The sequence below is a fragment of the Ursus maritimus genome, unplaced genomic scaffold (assembly GCF_017311325.1).
Source record: "Ursus maritimus isolate PB19 unplaced genomic scaffold, ASM1731132v1 scaffold_16, whole genome shotgun sequence".
Classification (NCBI taxonomy): Eukaryota; Metazoa; Chordata; class Mammalia; order Carnivora; family Ursidae; genus Ursus; species Ursus maritimus.
Genome location: NW_024424008.1, coordinates 53803441 through 53822187, shown reverse-complemented (window position 1 = coordinate 53822187; position 18747 = coordinate 53803441). Strand labels below are relative to the sequence as shown.

Sequence of the window (18747 nt, the reverse complement as noted above, 5' to 3'; positions counted from 1 at the left end):
GGCCCTGCAACCTGCCTGCCGATACCAGAGTTCGCTGACTGACCCTTGGATGAACCCGTCTCTTGTCTCTTCTAGTCCGATTCATAGTCCTGTCCAACAACTACCTGCAGATCCGGGACATCAAGAAAACAGATGAGGGCACTTATCGCTGTGAGGGCAGGATCCTGGCACGGGGGGAAATCAACTTCAAGGACATTCAGGTCATCGTGAACGGTGAGGAGATCCGTTCTTCCTGTTCTCTCCATTACTACTGCCTGGGTCTCCCAAATCATCCTCCGTAACTTTCTCTTTGGTCTGTTAACACGCATACGTCTCAAGTGAATCCCCCTCCCGGTATAGCCTCTGGCTTGTTTTGTTTTCTCTTAATACATTGGCCTTTTGGGTTTCCCTCTCCTTGGGGGACTTCTAGTGCAATTCTTCAACGTCCTTTATTGTCTTACAGCACTAGAAACTTTCCCTGTGCTTTCTAATAAATTCTTATTCATCCTTCATTGTCCTTGATGTTACCTTAATCGTGACGTAGTCCCTTGGTTCAACTTTCAAAGAATTTATTATAATCAATTCAGTCCTCAGAATAGTCAGAATCATGGGCCACAGGTTTATTAATCTTAATCTGCAGTGTGTCAAATAAACACGCCCTGGAATTGATCTGACATTTACAAGATGTTTACAGGAAGTTATAATGTCAGTACTAAGAAAATAAGTAAATCGTGGTTGAATTGTTTTGGCTATTGATATGTATTTTTTGCCAAATTCTCCCCCTCTCATTCCTTTGGTAAAAACCGTTTGTGCACAGGGCTGTTTATGAAAGTCCCAGAGAAATGTCGCTCAGTGAGCTGGTGCATTTCAAATTGGTATTAACCATCTAACCACCAAGAACAGGCATTTTCAGCTTTTTCCAGTATCAAGAGCCCCCTTTTGGGTGTCAAGTTCCAGTTACCATGGTATTGTAAGATTAATCTGCATCGATTGAAAAAATACATCATGGTAAATAACTGCTATAAGTTGAATCCTATTTTAAAAGGAATAAAACCTATCTATGAAGCTTTTAAAGCTATGTTATTAAAAACAATATTAATATTACATATAATGATATTTCGTATTGTTGAGAAACATTGATGCATGTTTGTGGGTGACTTATTTATTCAGTTTGGAGTGATTATTTAGGACACATCGGAATGTAGATCGCTTATACCACCCTGCAGCTGCCCAGGAGTCTTGACCTCCAGGCCATGACCCTCCGACCTGAGGTCCCCTGGAAGTGCCTGTTCTTCAGGCCACTGGGTTCCTCCGGATTTTCACAACCCACCCTGACAGCTCTTCCTTCCTTCAGTGCCGCCCACCGTCCAGGCCAGGCAGAGCATCGTGAACGCCACCGCCAACCTCGGCCAGTCCGTCACCCTGGTGTGCGATGCCAAAGGCTTCCCAGAGCCCACCATGAGCTGGACAAAGTAAGAAACCGGCTCGTGCCTTTTACCATGGACTCGTGGAGAAGGGAGCGTGGAGCCTGCTGTGTATTGGCATTTTCGTGGCACGGGTGTGGGCTGCTTGGGAATCTCAGCTCTCCGTGCAGCATGGTTGCCTTTCTGTAAGCTTCTCTTGCCTTGGGCATTGGATCCCTTCCAGTGGGGCAAAACCAGAGGCCTTCTTTGGAATGTTTGTAGGCAATTTATAGCCCTTGGACAGAAACAGACGTTTGGGTAGAGGAAGAAAAGGTGTGTATGTGAAAGTACAATCTGGGGTGTTGACTTTCTGTGAAGACCGAGTCTTTCCCATGGGCTCAGTGTGCATTCTGTGGAAACTGGTTAAAAATAAACATCTTACTTCTGTGGTCAAAATTATGGCACTTGGCATTTCTGCACCTTGTAGGGACGGGGAACAGATAGAGGACAAGGAAGATGAGAAGTACATCTTCAGCGATGACAGTTCTGAGCTGACCATCAGGAAGGTGGATAAGAACGACGAGGCAGAGTACGTGTGCATTGCCGAGAATAAGGCTGGAGAGCAGGATGCGTCCATCCACCTCAAAGTCTTTGGTAAGGACGGTCGGGGTCAAGGCCGTTGTTCTGCCACAGTTTCTGCTAGCCCGCACACTCTGTCCAGCAGCAGGACCCCGTCCTCTCTGCCTTGGAATCTGTTCCGGGTGCAACCACGTCTGCCAGCTCCACCCCCTAAGCCCAAGTCCATGCTCTCCGCCTCCTCTCCTGGTCAGGGACAGAGCCTCGCAGCGGGTCTCCCGCCCGCCCCCCACCCACAGTGGTCCCCTTCAGCCCCTCCTCACAGTAGCTAGAATGATCTCAAGCACCAGTCTGCTGTTAAAATCCTCCCATGGTTTCCTGTTGCCGCCAGAAGAAAATCCAGACTCCCTGCCCTGATGTGCGAGACCTAACCTGAGCTAGCCCCTGCCTTCTTTTCCAACCTCATCTTTCCTCCACTTAGCTCCACACTGACAGCTCTCCAACCCTCAGGCCCTCCTTCTGTGCCTTAGACAACACTGAGCTTGTTCCTTGTCTTCGGGACATTGCACTTGATACCTCTCCTGCTTGGAATGGCATTCCCCTACACCTGCTCTGAACCGCCTTCTTCTCCTGCACCATTCAGATCTCAGCTCAACCTGCCTTCTCAGTGAATCCTTCCTACACTGCCCCGGCTAACGCACCGCTACCACCCACCCACCTCCACTGATGTGCTTCCACTGATCTGACTGTAGCTTCTTCACCACACTTATCCTACCTGACCTGGCTTCATTTCCATATTTGCTCTGGGGATCGTGGCCTCTGACCTCCACGAAGCGTGTAAACACCGAGATAGTGGAGTGCTGGCTGTTCTGTCTCTCTCCTGCTTTATCTCTGCCACTCCACACAGTGCTGGACTCGGGAAGGCCCGTGGTAAACATAGTGACCAACCGGCTGACTTCCTGTATCTCCCTTGCTTCTTTCCGTGGTCCGTGTGAAACGGTGCCATCAAAGTCATGAGAAGAGCCCCTAGTCTCTATTCCCTCTGTCTTGATAAACTTAGTTAACTTCCGTTCATTTGGAACTGAAATGTATTTTGACCTGACCTTGAAAGTAGAATTTGTGGCCGAGAAATGCTTAACCTATTGGCTTTCAACACTTCTCTGCTCATGTTTTTAAAAAAGACATGGGGCGCCTGGGTGGTTCAGTTATGTATCCAACTCTTGATTTTGGCTCAGGTCATGATCTCAGGGTTGTGAGATCGAGCCCCTCGTCAGGCTCTGAGCTGAGCATGGAGCCTGCTTGGGATTGTCTCTCTCTCCTCTCCCTCTGCCTCTTCCCACTTCCCTCTCTTTCTCTAAAAAAAAAAATAATAATAATAAGACAGGTACGCTGGTCCACTATAGATGGTGCAGCTAGGTGCCAGAGTCCCCAGGTCACTATGGTGTGCGCCTGGGGAACCTGCTTGGGACCTGCTTGTGGGGCCTGATTGTAGACCTTTGAAACATCAAGTGCTTGTGTGCAGTTGGACCCGCTAATCTTAGGTGAATCTTATTTCTCCATTAATGACAGTTGGGTTTAGAAACTGGTTATCAGTTCGGTTCACATCACCTGGCTTTCCTGGAGAGTGAAAGCTAATGGCCTTGGGAAATATTCTTGACAGTTTTTTCTCTAATTCTCTTCCCCACCACTCAGATTTCAAGTTCTTCCATATTATAAAGACAGATGCATTGTTAACATATTCTTTCATTTAACAGATAGTGACTAAGCACCAGTGTTGCTGGACCGAGGGGCAACCAAAATGAGTATGATGTGGTCCTTTAACTCTGAGAAACACGAGGAGGGAGATGAACTTGGAAGCATATAAATTATAATAGAGAGTGTCAGCCAGCAATATTTGAGTGCCTGCTGTGGGCCCAGCCATTGTCAGAGGGATGAGAATGAGTAACAGGCACGCTCTCCTCATCCGTGGGCTCACGGGCTAACATGGATGACCAACGCTGAAATTTTTAATGACAGCCCATTGTAAGGACTTCATAATGGCAACGGGCACAGTGTTTTAGAGGAAAAGAAGACCTGTGGTCATGTGGGACAGAAGGCAGAGAGGTCTTCCCAAACGGTGTGCTGTTTCCCAAGCAGGGCTAGCCAGGTGAAGAACGGTGGGCATGGGCGAGGACACAGAGGCAGGAAGGATGCATGTTGGGCTGATGGTGAGCTCCTTGCTCACAGGGACTGTGTACTCCCAGCTACGAGGACGGTGTCTCACAGATCGTAGGTGCTAGAATTTGCATAAGGGAAGGCAGAGCCTTTTTTATGTGAGTGAAGCGCAGTGCAAATGGCAAGGAGATGAGTCTAGAAATGTGTAAGCATCACTTGTCTTGGGAAATTCTTGGATATTAGCTCCGTAAAGTAATAATACCCGACATGAAGCAAGCACTTATAATGTATCAAGCACCACGTGAAGTGCTGTCTGTAACCGACTTTCAGTCCTCAGCACAACACTGTGAGGTAGATTTCATTCTTGTTCCTATTTCACAAATGAAGAAACTGAGCCCCGAGAATTAGGTGACCTACCCAAGGAGCCAGGGTTCAAACACAGGCAGGTGGCTTGGAAGTCGCTCTGCCTGAGCAGGCAGAGGGGAGTTACTACTCCAGGAAGCTCCACTTAACACAGACTACGTCTGAATTGTAGACGGAATGGCTGGGAACACTGAAGTCAGCACGCCCTCCCTTTGCCGCCCTGGGTCACACGGTTTCTCGGTAGAGGTACACTCAGTTCGCACTTGGCTGGTCAGGAACAGATCTAGGGTTCTCTCTAGTGCTGGTGGGTGCCCCAGGAAGTAGGTGCGCGTAGTGAGTCAGGAGTCACGTGGGGCCAATGGAGAGTGAAGAGCTGGATCAGGTGTCGGGGAGGAGCTGACGGGGCAGGGAATGAATGTAGGATGCAGGAACTGTGGCAAGGCGGGCTTTGTCTTTCCACCCACCTCCCTCACCAGGCATCCCCTCCTGCCCCCCCCCCCCACACACACAGAGCTTCTTCCCCGGGAGAATAGGTGCTAGTCCAGAAGGGCAAATAGAGGAGAGGTGGCCGGACTCCTGCAGAGACAGGTAAGTAAACCACAGACTCCTAGGGACTCTGTCTAATTCAGCCCCCATGCAGAATGAGAGCCCCCTCTGTGATCTCCGGGGGAGTGTTCACATAGCCTCTTTGGAGCAACCTTGTCCCTCACGTACACACTGCTTCTCCTCTCCGTTTCACGTTCCTAACCTCCTCTCCCTCCTTCTCTGGCCTCCCTTGGTTTAGGAGATTGGTAATAAGGACAGGACACCAGGTTGGGGGGGGGGGGACTAGCGAGGTACGGTTCCCTTGTTCTTTCACTCTCTGTCCTGCTCCTTCCCCTTGGCTTGCCAGGGGGCCTAGCACTAGGGGAGGAAGCGGGGCAGGTTCCCCAGTGGCGGCCGAGTTGGCGGCAGTGAGGCAGAAGAACACAGAAACCAGTAGCTCGGATCGTAGAATAGGGCTCAGAACTCCGGTGATTCAAGACGGGAAGGCAATTAGTATGTACGGGCACATCTAAATTAGAGACTGCTGTAATTGTACCTTACCGACATCATTTTTCCCTAAGAAAGGGGCACGTTCTAGCACGCATTGCCCTAGTTATCAGCCAGAAGCTCTTTTTACTAATTGTTACATCCTACCTTTCTTTAAATTTGGCAGTGAATTTCCATTGCTTTTCTCCCCCATGGGCCCTTCTGAAAAAGTATTTTTGTCTCCGCATGTTCCTGTTATGCTCACACAAACGCTCTTGAGGCCTCATGCTGCTGTGGGCTGAGGCAGGTTCACCAGTGGGTTTGCTTATCTGACCCCTTAGGACCAGAGCAGCCTTTGTGAGTTACAGCACAGGGTACAGCCTGAAGGGAGGTGCACCTGGTCATGTCCAGCCTCTCAGTGCAGAAGAGCAGGGCCCCAGAGCCCTCCCTGGGCTCGGGATGCGGGAGCCTGGATTGGGGTGGGAACAGACGAGACCACCCCTCAGTGGCAGGGTGCAGAGGCGTGGGCGTGACAGAAGAGAAGAGCCTTGCATGCTGGGAAGAGTCCCCAGGACATCTGTGCTCACAGGAGGGTCCGTGGGGAGAAGTGCAACGGAACGATCTGAGGCAGTAAGTCCCATAGCAGCAGGTGGAAAATAGACAGGGATCCAAAGTCAAGGGCCCGCAACAGACGTTAATTACGATGCTGTAAGTACCATCTGAGGACATAACCTGGAGATGTTCCTCTAGATGCTGGTGTGCAGGGGAAAGTGACCTTGCATCTGTCCGTGTTTGCCTGATGATGCCCATTGTCCCAGGGTAATAATGCAGAGCAACCCTTTCACTCTCAAGAGTGCCCTGATTTGGACAATAAAGTATATCGATATCCTAACTCCAAGGTAATATTCTAAGGCTTCAGTGACTTCTGACAATAGCCTTGCTGCTTCTGTAGTGCAGAGAGGTTAAGATTTTATTTATTTATTTATTTGAGAGAGAGAGAGAGAGAACACGAGCAGGGTAGGGGGCAAAGGGAGAAGCTGAGCAGAGAGCCCAATGCGGGGCTGGATCCCAGGACCCTGGGACCATGACCCGAGCTGAAGGCAGATGCTTAACCGACTGAGCCACCCAGGTGCCCCTTTTTTACACTTTTCCATCTGTGATTTTAACAGTGTAGAAATTCAACTTTTATTTTATCTTTCTCAAACCTCCTGTCTGGCCACACTTAACAGTCAGTCCATTCAATATGAGTTGTGACCACCTTGAAAGTCTTATGTATCGAGATTGACACAAAACCTTCCTACGGGAAAACCGTTCTCAAGTGAACTCCATCAATTCCAATTTGTGATCATTTGGCCCCATTGGATTGAGAGGTGCCTGGGTGCCATCAAAAGAGGATTTGCCACGCAAGCTGTTTAGTACAGATTAACTGTAGCAGAATATTTGACCTATGTGGATAATTTTATATAGAAGCAGGTATTTGCTACAGAAAACACACAGCCTCGCCATTAAAGCAGAACCGGGGCCTCAACCTGTAGAAAGTGTACAGGAAGCTTATTAACCTACTCGAGAGCAGCACGTGAATCTGAATGTAAAGGAAATGCACTTCTTTCAAACATTATCCATATATTTGATTTATTTTTTATTTATCTAGCCTCGTCTTTTTCCCCATTAGTAAAATAAGTTACATTTGCTCAGCGTTATCTTTTCTCTTCTATGGAAGGTTTTGCAATTTCAGAGTATAATTGTTTTAAATCAGGAAAAGTCAATTTTCTCTAATGTTTTAACATTTAACTCCGCTTTCAAATGCTTGTGTTTTCTGGCATTACCCAAAACATTTGGAAAATGAACCCATCTCATCTCCTTCCTATGCCAGCCCACTCCGCAGCCCCCATCCCATCTCTCGCCCCATTTCCTTGCTTGAGTCAATGCTACCACAGCTCTCCCAGTCAGTGAGAAGCTCGGAGTCACTTACACTCCTTCTCATTCCTTCTTCTGATTCTTGCCATGCCTCCTTCGCCCTCTGTTCATTTGGCACTTCCTGTGAAGCCTTCCATGAGCACCTCTCCAAAAGCTGCCCTTCCCTGTCTGCCCCCCATCCACCCCTCCCCCAGGACCACCCAGTTCAGGACTCCATTATGCCACATCCGGGGCACTGTCAGAGCTTCCAAATTGGTTTTCCCACCCCAAGGTTTTCTCCATTCTCCATCATCTTGAGTTTTTTCCTAGATTAACCTTCTTGAAGTACAGATAATTGTTTCATTCCTCTGATCAAACACCGCCAGTGGGCCTCCATCCAGTGCCCAGAGATCGTTCAAAGCAAGCGCTGTAACCAGGCGTCCATGACTCGGTGCCTGGGCCCAGCACCACCCACCCCTGCCACAATGCCCTCCTCCCGTGTCCTTGCTTCTTTGCTCTCAATCAAGCAGTTTTCTAGAATGACTCTCTATCCCAAAGTTCCACGAACTGAAGATCTCATGGCCCAGGTCAAAAGCTTTCTCCTCATGGAGGCTCCAGCCAGATGAGTGCTCTTCCTCTGCCCCGTGCCTTCTCCACCCTCTGCCCTGGGTGTTCTTTCTCTAGGGAATCTTGTGGTTATTGCTCTTACATTGAAGTTGTCACACGCCTATTTGGTGTACATCCATAGGGATGCGGTTCTGTAGCTCCTACGACACCTAGAATTGGGTCTTATACTCAGTAAGTACGTAAGCTGCGTGGAGTGCGTGCATGGTATAATTTAAGCCCAGAAAACTAAAAAAAAAAATCAGATAAATGAACATGTCTTGTCTTTTCAGCAAAACCCAAAATCACTTATGTAGAGAACCAGACCGCCATGGAACTGGAGGAACAAGTCACTCTGACCTGTGAAGCCTCGGGAGACCCCATTCCCTCAATCACCTGGAGGACTTCTACCCGGAACATCAGCAGTGAAGAAAAGGTATGATATCACCAAGAGTTTCTGGGCCATGGGATGCAGGCTCAAAGCAGTTCTCGTCTGCCCGGGCCCCGTTCTCTTCAGGGAGCCAGAAGATGGGTTGCGGGCCCCGGAGGCCACGCCAGATCCCATGGCCTCCATCCTCCAGCCTGCCTGGCTGTGGCCTGATCGGTGTCCCCATGCGGTGGCAGGGCCACAGTTTCCTGCATAGATCTATCTACAGGGCGTGAGGTCCGTGGGCATGGGCAAGTTAGCTGTTCTGGGGAGGAAGCGGGGAGTGTTTTTCAAACCCAGGAGTACGGAGCTATGAGGAGCAAGGAGAAGTCAAGAGCCTGGTGGTCCAGCTGTCATCGTCTCAGGGGGACTGAAGGGAATGTGTCCCGGAAATAGCAGGGGTCGGAATGAGCCCTGTTAATTCTTCTCCTTGTGTTTTGTAGACTCACGCTGTACATGCACTGTATGCACAAAAGCTTGGTTGCCTTTGTGTCTGCCTGTATTTTCGGTCATATTTGAATATCATTTTGTTCTGAAGGCAAAAATAATTAGCAGTTTCTACGTGACGATTACACTGGGTTCTCTGATACATTCTAAGCTCCCAGCTTAAGCTCTCAGTAGCACATGGTAGCAACCTTCCTGGCAATTTGAAATGACTGGGAAGATTTAGCTTCAGAGCATGTAGATTTATAGGCCACCAGAAAGCTGTCATTATTATTGACAGTGTATACAAATTGAGGTATCCTCACATCATGCAGCCCTTTGCTGCTGAGTGGGCCAAAAGCAGGAGGAAGAAGCAGCTTGGTTTTAAAGCTACTAAAACCCTCTTATGGCACTTCTCTAATCTCATCTCATATACCCCGTAGTAATGGGCTTCATTTTAGTTGGCCAAAACTTTGTCACCTATTCAGGAGTAATGGCCTTAGCCTTAAAGAACATTTATAATGGATTGCTTATTGACCCCATGTCAAAAATGATAGATCTTCACTCTTCTGCCTGCCTAAAGGAAATCCCTACAGAGGGTAAACTCAAAGTCAAAAAGAGATAGGGTGACACAGCAGACCCACATTTGGGATTTGCATTTGAGGATCTGATTTCTGCCCCGTGAATAAAAAACAAAACTAAATCAAAAGGAATAGAAATTGCTGTTCCAAAAAGCCCATTATTTTTTACAAGTTTTACCTCCACAGTTGAATTCGACTTAACAAAAACTCAAGGAACTGCTAAGTATTTTTGAAACTCACATATGCTGTTCGATATTGTGAAAACCAACTGGATTAAGAAATGTGGTGTTTACTTGGAAACTTTCTTTATCAACATTGGAATTAAACTCTAAGCTCAGATTTCAGCTCCCATCATGTATGTTACGTGGATTGAATGTACATTTCAGGGCTTAAACCACAGGGCTGCTGCTCGGCAGATTTTTCTACATCAGGCTTGTGATTTGTCCAGAATGACCCAGTGCATATCGTTGACCTACAGTGAAGGACAGAAATAATATCTGTCCCAGATGAATGATGCTTTTAAATTCAGTGTCTTTTCTAGGAATAGCTGCACAGCTAAGCTAGACCGGAAGGGTTATTAAGATTTGTGCCTACCCTAAATTCTTTCCTAGGTGGGCACTTCTGGCCTGTATCTGTAATTCATTTTTACAGAATGAGAACAAATAGCCAGGCACTAATCCACATTCATACTTACTAAATACTGAGACAAAAGGTATCCAACAGAGACCATCTCAGACCAAGTAGGGGTTGTGTAATTCGATGATCAGTGTAGATCATTTGTCTCAATCTGAGATAATTATCTAAGCCCAGCCACATAGGTTGTATTGTGGTTTCTTTTACTATGGACTGCCTTCAAGTTTCCTCGAAGTCACAATACTGGAACATGCATGAACCCGTGTTAGAACAAGTCCTCCAAACCGGCCAGTGATACGACACCACATTAACATATTTGCCTAAACGAAACCCTATGTAGAAAAGTTGCCATTCCTATTAGTTATATATTAACATCAGAGAGGCTTGATGTCCATCTTATACCGTGGGGAGCTCATAATTAAGAGAACGAAGAGGACCTATTCATGCCAGCTGGACTCTGGGTAACCAGTTTCACTTTCATCTGGCAGCAGCCCCTCGTGATCTCCTCCATCTGAAAGTACATCATATATACTCAGGGATCAAGATGATTAGAGGCACCATATTGTAGGAGTGAAAGGAAACAATTTTCTTTTTAAAATCAGGATGATACACAAGGCAGATAAAAACGGACGACTGTATCTACCTGTTAAGGTCAGGAAGGCTCCTGAGAATTAGACCGCACAAGATGCTGAGATCCAAGAAGTCAGGAAGGAAGGTCACATTTGAGGTTTTCCAGGCTCATCTGGCACTCACTTTGCAGCTTATCCACTAGAAAGGCTCGTGGTCCCTCCCTGAAGGGTGACAGTGTCTGTCCTCTGCAGGCAGCTGGCCAACACTGGCGATCAGGAAGGTCTGCTTCCTTGCCCCTCCCACTGCTCAGTCTTCCCACCTCTGCCCCTCAGTCCTCTGGGTGAGAGCTCTTGGATTTTCCATTAGTCTCCACTCTTCGTCCCTTAGACACACCCACGGGTCTTCCCCATTTCCCATGCCGCGGGTTCAGCCCTTGTGCTTCTTGGTGGTCTGGTCCTAGAGAGCTTCAGTCCACTGGCACTCCCCTAAAGTTTTGCAGTGCCGGGGTAGCTAACACAGATTGCTGTGCAGCAAACTGCTCCCTTGTTCTGGATGCCGTCAGGCAGTTGAAGTATTAGTCCTGCAGCAATTTCCTCATTCTCTTGCATGATATTGAGCTTGTGGTCAACTAAAATGCTCAGCTCTTTTTGTGTGCATTGAAGCCACATATTCTCTTACCCTGTTCTCATGCAATTAATTGCTTCACCAAAAATGCAGAATTTTATATTTATTTCTGCTAAAAACTGTGTTTTGTTTGTTGCAACCCAGCGTTTCTCAGTGGGGTCACTATGGCGATTTGGGAAGGCTCTTCCTTCCTAGGATGGTCCCGTGCATTGCAAGACATTTAGCACTACCAGTCTTCTTCCCTCTAGATGCCTGCAGCCACCTCTAATCACTTTGATGACCAAAAATGCCACATATACACTCTTCCTGGCTGGAGGAACATTTCGTCCGTCTTTCTAACCGGGCGAGTCTGGCTTTCCTTGGGGCTATCCTTAGAGGTCTGTAGGTCTAAGGCATTTCAAGCCACATGGATCCCCCTGTTTTGTTTATGCATTTTTAAAGTAATGAGGTCTAACAGTGAGTGGTGACCCCACTGCACAAGGCCCGGAGGCAGGCAGTTCAGTAGCCTTCCCCAGGCGCTGTCGTCCAGCATCTGTATTAGCTGTTGCCTCCAACCTCACATGAACACTTACATGAAACATATTTGTCCAAGCCTCTGATAAAAATGTTGACAGGGACAAGGTCAAGTGCAGAGCCCTTAGAATGCTCTCACGGCTTCGCTGTGGGTGACTGGCTCAGAAGGTAGAGCCCCTAATGCCACGGTGCTCCTCATGATTGTGATGACTTTTGTGGAAGGTTCAATGGTTTCTTTAATAAAGTTGGTTACAGAATAAGCTAATTAAACCAGCTTGGTCTTCTGCTTCACTGCTTAGTTAAGTCTAGTATTTGTCTAGTATTACCCTTCTTAAGAGAAGAGGAGAGAAAAGGCTTTCAACCATAGGCACAGTGTTAGTAACTTTCTAATGGACCCTGATGTTCCTCTTCATTAAAAGAAAGAAGGGGGGAGAAAGTCAAGCAAAAGCCAGTTCACTGAGCCTGATTGTCACACCCTATCTGATCGTGTCTCTAGGTGTAGTCTGATTGCTCCTTCGACATTGATTACTGTCAGTCTGCTAAGCTTCAGCTGGTTGAGTTGGTTTTGCTCAACGACCGATAAGAGCTAAGCTAAATTTGGGTCATTAAGACCATTAGGGTATCATCTGTCTGAAAGTTAATCCATTCGTTAGTCTCTATTATGTTGACCAAAAAGAAAACAAACCATATTTGAACATCGTAATGGGTCAGTTTGATCAATGTGTCTGGAGGTCATTGTGATACTGCAGGTGCAAAGCGAGTTTGCACGCCCGCACCATCTCATTGCTCATCCCACCTACACTCATTTTAAATATTGCCAGGTATGTGAGTGAGTGGGGCTAACTTCCAGGTGCCATTTACATACTGAGCGAGACCTTTGGAGGATGATTTGCACAATCTGTCGCTAGCGGAACACATTCTCTGTGTGCTTATTCAAACTTCTTATTTGAACACAACTTTGAAATGACTGGTAAAGAAATTCATATGAAGCCTTAATATTTAAGGAAAAGAAGAGGGTCAAAGAGTTGAGATCACAAGAGATAGAAAAAATGGAATTTCGTGAGCCTTGAGTCTTTAGCTGATAGAGTATCCTACAAATCCCCCAAATAAGAAAGACCTTTGAAATTCTGGATTCACTGGAAACGGGATCTTTCTGTCCCTGAGAAGAATTCCTCTTTCGTGCATCGGAGGTGCCCACATATAAACACTGGGAAAGGTGCCTGCGTTGAGCAGTTATGGGCTGGCGTATTCTGCGTGGGGGCAAAGGTAGAGCAGGTAATACTTGCGGATAACTGTAGCGGTGCTTTACTCGAGTTTATTTACATATTCCCGTAGACTTGTGTGTGAGAGAGTAGAACGTGAATATTAAAAGAAACTGGAAGTTAACATTTCTGGAGCATGGTCAGTCCTATCCTAATGTGTTTTCTGTGTGCATATCAGATTGTCTTCAGGTGAGCCACACCATCACCAAATGATCAGGGCCGAGGCATAGCCCACCGTTCCACCAGGCACACGGGCAGGAGGTCAGGCTACTGGAGGCATCTTGTTACTAGCAACTACTCGCTCTAAAAGCCACAAAACCATAGTGATCTGGGAGAGTCACAAGAAGAATCAGATTTGAAAAACAAATAACTCCATATGATATAGCCCTTAAGAAACGCTCTTGATTCATGCAGCCCTGGCATGTGACAGACAAGCTTCTCGGTGATGTGGACTTGGCAGCCACATTTGACATGTTGGCCCACTGTCACTTTGGTCTCTGCATGTTCGTTCCTCTGTTCTCACTTCTTTCTTCATTCCAACATCATGTGACATAATCCAACATTTCCCTCCTCGTTTCTCACAAAAGCACTTCGCATTTAGTGGACTCTTACTAAATGTTCGCTAACTCATTTGCATTTCCTGGATTGCGTCGCTGTGTCTCTGGCATCTGTTCTTTCCTTTCTCCATCTGAACATCAGGGACAACCAGGCATTCATGCCATCTAATAAAAACAACAGTGCAGGTATGATGGTTCTGAATCCCGGTGTGAAAACAGAAAAACCACAAGCATGACAGACTCCCAAGTGCTGGATAAGTAAAATCTCTAGATGTGGGCAGGAAAATCCCCAAGCCTCTGTGCTTCGGGGTTGCCTCAGCCCTTCGTGAGCACCGTGTTGGCGCATGCTCGGGCCTGCGTGCCATCTGGGCAGTCCTCTTACAGAACTGGCTGGAGCCTGGGGCAGCAGCTTGCTGGCCTGAAAGTTTCCTGACCCACAACTTTAAGGACTTCATGCGTACCATTCCTAATGTACCTCTCTGCTCCTCTCTTAGTTCCTTGTTTTTTTTAAAGACATAAACTTGATTTGTAATAGGCTGCATGCAACGAGTTAGAGAAATGCATGAGCACAAAATGGCATTAGTGGTTTTGTGGTAGACTGTCTGATAGGGTCCAAAGGAGGAAACCTGCCCTCTAGGTATCTCTAGATGTGGTTCGTATTAGTGTCACGAAATACGACAAGAAATGCTCAAGACGTTTTAGAACAGGAGCAGTCGACTACGTCTGCTGATGTCCATATGTATGCCTACCAAGGATTAGGAAAGCCTGCTCCTTTGAGTGGTACACCTTAATGTGCAGAAGGGGGGAAAACGGAACATAGGCTAACTCCTAAATTAAGTTGGGTCATAAACACACCATTGAAAGTGGGCCTTGGACAAAGTTCTGAGTTAAAAAGCAGCTGCATGTGCACGGAATGCAGTGTGATACATCAATTCTCTGAAGCAACATGTTGTAAAATTTTACTGCTTTCTTGTTGTGTTTTATATCTTGTTCTCTCCAGGCTTCGTGGACTCGACCAGAGAAGCAAGAGGTATAGCTTACCTGACCACTAGCCAGTCTTTAGTTTTTGAAAGCATTCTAGTTTAACTCACCATTCCAGTTCAATAACCAGACATGCTAAACTAATTAGTCCTAGAGTTAGATTAAAGAATAGGTCGATAGTGGTAGACGTTACTTAGCAATAGTGTCGTTTTAGGATGAGCAAGCAAGCTGTGTTGGGAGTGGATGAACAAATCCTTATTACTTCTTAAAATTGGATCTTATTCTCTTGCTGGTACTGGTAAAATCACATCCAGGTAATTATACTTACAGAAATAAATCGCTCCAATTCCCAGGCCAGGCGTTTTAAAATGACGAGATTTTTTTTTTTTTTTTTTGGACTCTCACCTGGTTAATGTGGCTTTGGGTCATAAAGCCACAGAGTTAGTGGTCTAAAAACCCACTCAACCCTTTCCAGCTCAACTCATCTTGTTGCTCGCTTATTTTATAAGGATTGGTCTTGGTAAATGATCACATCACATCCCATTTCATGTCAAAGCAATGCAGGCGACATCTCTCCTTGGTTTGCCCAAATTGCTAAACACACATATGTCACTTTCATAGAGCATTAAATTTATGAGATTAGCATGATTTGGCACAAGTGGTTTTATGTTTTTTAGAAGTCAGTAGCATCTAGCCTTTTAGATTTCTCTGACTACTTGCTTCAGCTCGGGTGGGACTTCGTTTGAAAACTGAAGCTAAATGTTAATCTTAGGATGTTAAAGTCACACACCCAAGACCCTAATTACAATCATGCCTATCATTTTTTCACTGATTTGTGTGATTAAGTGACAGTGAAATAAAATGGGTTAGATGAGGTTCAAGGATCAAACCCATAAATATTTTTTAAAACCCTCTCTTCTGCAGAGGAAATTTTGATATTGTAATAGTATGAATGTAGACTACAGCAGTCCTATACACTGTATTTTAATCCGGTAACCCTATCCTCTTAGTCTTCCAGAAACGATAATTATTCGGAACACATAACTCATGTGTTCAAGTCGGGGCTATAAATATTTAATGCTGTTTAATATTGAAGAGTTGACTCCCTGTCCCCGGGCACTGATCCTAGTTTCTGCACGTGAGCACACTGTTGTGATCGAATCTAGTGTCTGATAAGCTCTCTTTGTACCTACCTTCTTCCTTGTCATGGGGACCGTAGTCAAGTGCGCATCTTGCCACAATGCCTCCCTCCTGTGGCACAGAAATCGCTCAGTGCTGTCCCAGGCTGGGTGTTTTATGGCCCCAAAGTCATGGACCCATTGGGATTGGGAGAGGGAGAGAAGAAGGGTTCATTATCAGCCACTTCTGAGCAATTACAGATTTCATTCTATTTGGCCTTCTGCATCTTCCCCTGTCATTCTGATTTAAACCTGGCTGGAGGGAGAGGTAAGATTTATCAGGGAGCATTAAGGGAGGTTAAGAGAATTATTATTATAAGTGGAAGTAATAGGTTTACTCCCAGGAAAGCAGACAACTTACTTCTGTTTTCTAGAAGTATCCTTATCTTGAGTATCTCACTCTGGACATAATTGACTTTCAAGAGAGTGCCGCCCCATTCCTTCCTGTTTGTCTCATTCAGAGATGAAGACCGTTAAGTCCAGATGAGCTCCAAAGAAGGCTTGGGCTATGGCCAGTTTCATTCTGTAAGCTCGGAAAATGAACACTCTTACCTGGAAGAAGGGATGCAAAAAATGTTTTGATGAGAAGAATAATTGTAATTGCCCTTCCTGCTATTTTTGCAAAGCAGGGTCTTCTTGTCCCAGCTGTGCTTCCATTCTTGCCCAGAGATCATCTGCTTGCTCTGCAAGCCTGGACTATCAGCATGAGCCCTGTCTGGAATGCTTATAGCTGGCACTCCCTGACTTGGTCCTGGACTAAAACTTTCCAGAGGGAGACAGTCTAATTGCACTGGAGTCTGTGCTTCCCCTTGGAGGGAGAATTGGGCATCTGACAAATTCCCGTCATCAATCCTGTCCTGAGCCACTGCAAGATAAGAATTCTCTGTAGAGGACTGTCTCCTGGTCTGTTGACACCATTAAATGAGAAAGATTTTCCACATAGAGAAATTTAGACCACATAGAAGGGGAGAAAAGAATGACTGTCAATGAAACCACTTCCCAGTTTCTCTTCAACCATTTTCTAGAATATTCTGAGTAGACTGTTCATGCCCTGCTTTGTTGTTGTTTGTTACTGTCCTACTCTTACCTACATGACTCTCTTTGCATCTTTTGCTGTAATATTGTGTCCATTATGGAAATGTTCTCTTGACTTCCCGAAGATCTGGTTAGTTTTCCATGTTTGTGGGTGTTGAGCCCCATACAGACAAGCTCCGTCTGTGTGACAGACATTCATAGTTCAGCCGCTGGCTGGTGTCACTGTCAGCCGAACCCATGTTCTTTCTGAGATAACCGGAAGGGCAGGGGGTAGACCTCAAAGCCTTTCTGCCTTTATCCCGCTGTGTTTGGGCCAGACAGGAATGACAAACATGTCAGGTCAGCCCTTAGAGATACTTGTAGGGATGCTCTCGATGCCAGTCATTTAGACTGATGGGTTAATTTTTGTATAGCTCTTGGAAGTTACCACTGGGATGTATTGGGACAACCCTGTCAGCTCACAAGTAAAGGAGTCCCAGGGGGCGCCTGGGTGGCTCAGTCATTAAGCGTCTGCCTTCGGCTTAGGTCATGATCCCAGGGTCCTGGGATCGAGCCCCATATCGGGCTCCCTGCTCAGCAGAAAGCCTGCTTCCGCCTCTCCCACTCCCCCTGCTTGTGTTCCCTCTCTCGCTGTGTTTCTCCCTGTCAAATAAATAAAGTCTTTAAAAAGAAAAGGGGGGGAGTCCCAGGATCCAGGGACCCTTGGATGTCTCAAGGTGTTCTAGTCAAGTACTCCACACCTGTCTGTTGTCATCTCTCACTCATGTGTGGCATCTCCTCAACCAGTCAGCCTTGCAGACTTACAGGTCAGATGGGAGTTGAGAGTCATGGACATCAGGCACTCCTCTGAGAGTGGAGTGGCCCTTAGGCAGTGATGATTTTGCTTGGCTCTTTGTCTCCTTGCTGGCAGTGGTGTTCCAGCTTTCAAATATGAACTTCAATGGGGCTTAAATGCCTGAGATGAATTAATTCCATTAGTGATGGTCAGAGGGACTTCTTGGGACAAGTCTTCGGAGACTGCCCCACAAGGCCCATGGGACCCTGCTTTTGAGCTGCCCAAACCGGCTGTGTGTGACATTGCAATTCTGGGTTTCGGGCTTCCAAACCAGCACGTCTGAAGAACCTGAATGGAACAGGTGCTCTTTCATTCTTTAAAGGCCCAACCCCATGGGACGACAGATGCTATGCGCAGAGCACGCACCTGTCCATCTCCACAGAATATCATTTGCCGGAGATAAGAGTGTGGCCCAGCCTACAAGGAGCAAGACTCCTTCTTCAGATTACCGACTTTCTTGAGGATCTGAACTTGGGCAACGTGCCCAGACTTTTCCTAGGCCAGCAACCATTTCACTTCGAGTGTCAAGGCAGGAGCCCGTTGGAAGTATTCCAGGACCCATTGCCTAGGGATCATAGGCTCATTTGACCAGTCACTGGAATTCCAGAGACTCGGGAAGCCAATCATTGTATCAAGGGCTAGAGCGTAGAGTCTGGTGGTGACTGCCTGGGACTCTGTGCCACTGTCCCTGGAAAGGGGACCCAGTGACCCTCACTTCCAGCTCAACAGCTCCTGATCATCGAGTTGTTGGACTTTCTCTTGAATGAAATAATTTTACTTTTAAGCCGTCAAGAAAGCAAGGCATCTGCAGAGATATAGGTTTCTTGTATGATTTCTTGCATTTGGCACATTCAGATTTCCCATTATGCATGCATGCACCATGGAACTGGCAGATGGGCAGACTCCTGGAAGGAAAGCGTAGGGTGCAGGTTTCCCAGAATCTCATGAAGCAAAGCTGTTGCTGCTGGATCTGCTGGCCAGGGCTTTTGCTTCCATCTTTGACGTGCCAAACAAAGTTGTCTTGGGGGACCTTGGTTGTCCTTGCCCAAACCGATCTTTTCATGGAGTGTAGGCTGCTTCGTATAAACTGGGTCCCATTTTCTATTTTGGATACACTCAAGTTCCCGTGGTGCTCTCCAGAGC

At 46.7% G+C, this 18747-nt stretch overlaps 1 protein-coding gene across 1 annotated transcript in view; it reads left to right on the top strand.

The window, feature by feature from the left end:
• NCAM1 (neural cell adhesion molecule 1) overlaps window positions 1-18747 on the top strand; it is a 67324-nt gene that overhangs the window by 3921 nt on the left and 44656 nt on the right. Inside the window, exons 5-8 of the mRNA XM_040630657.1 lie at window positions 76-213; window positions 1334-1451; window positions 1870-2036; window positions 8279-8421. Coding sequence (XP_040486591.1) covers window positions 76-213; window positions 1334-1451; window positions 1870-2036; window positions 8279-8421 — 566 coding nt within the window. The remainder of the gene's footprint in view (window positions 1-75; window positions 214-1333; window positions 1452-1869; window positions 2037-8278; window positions 8422-18747) is intronic.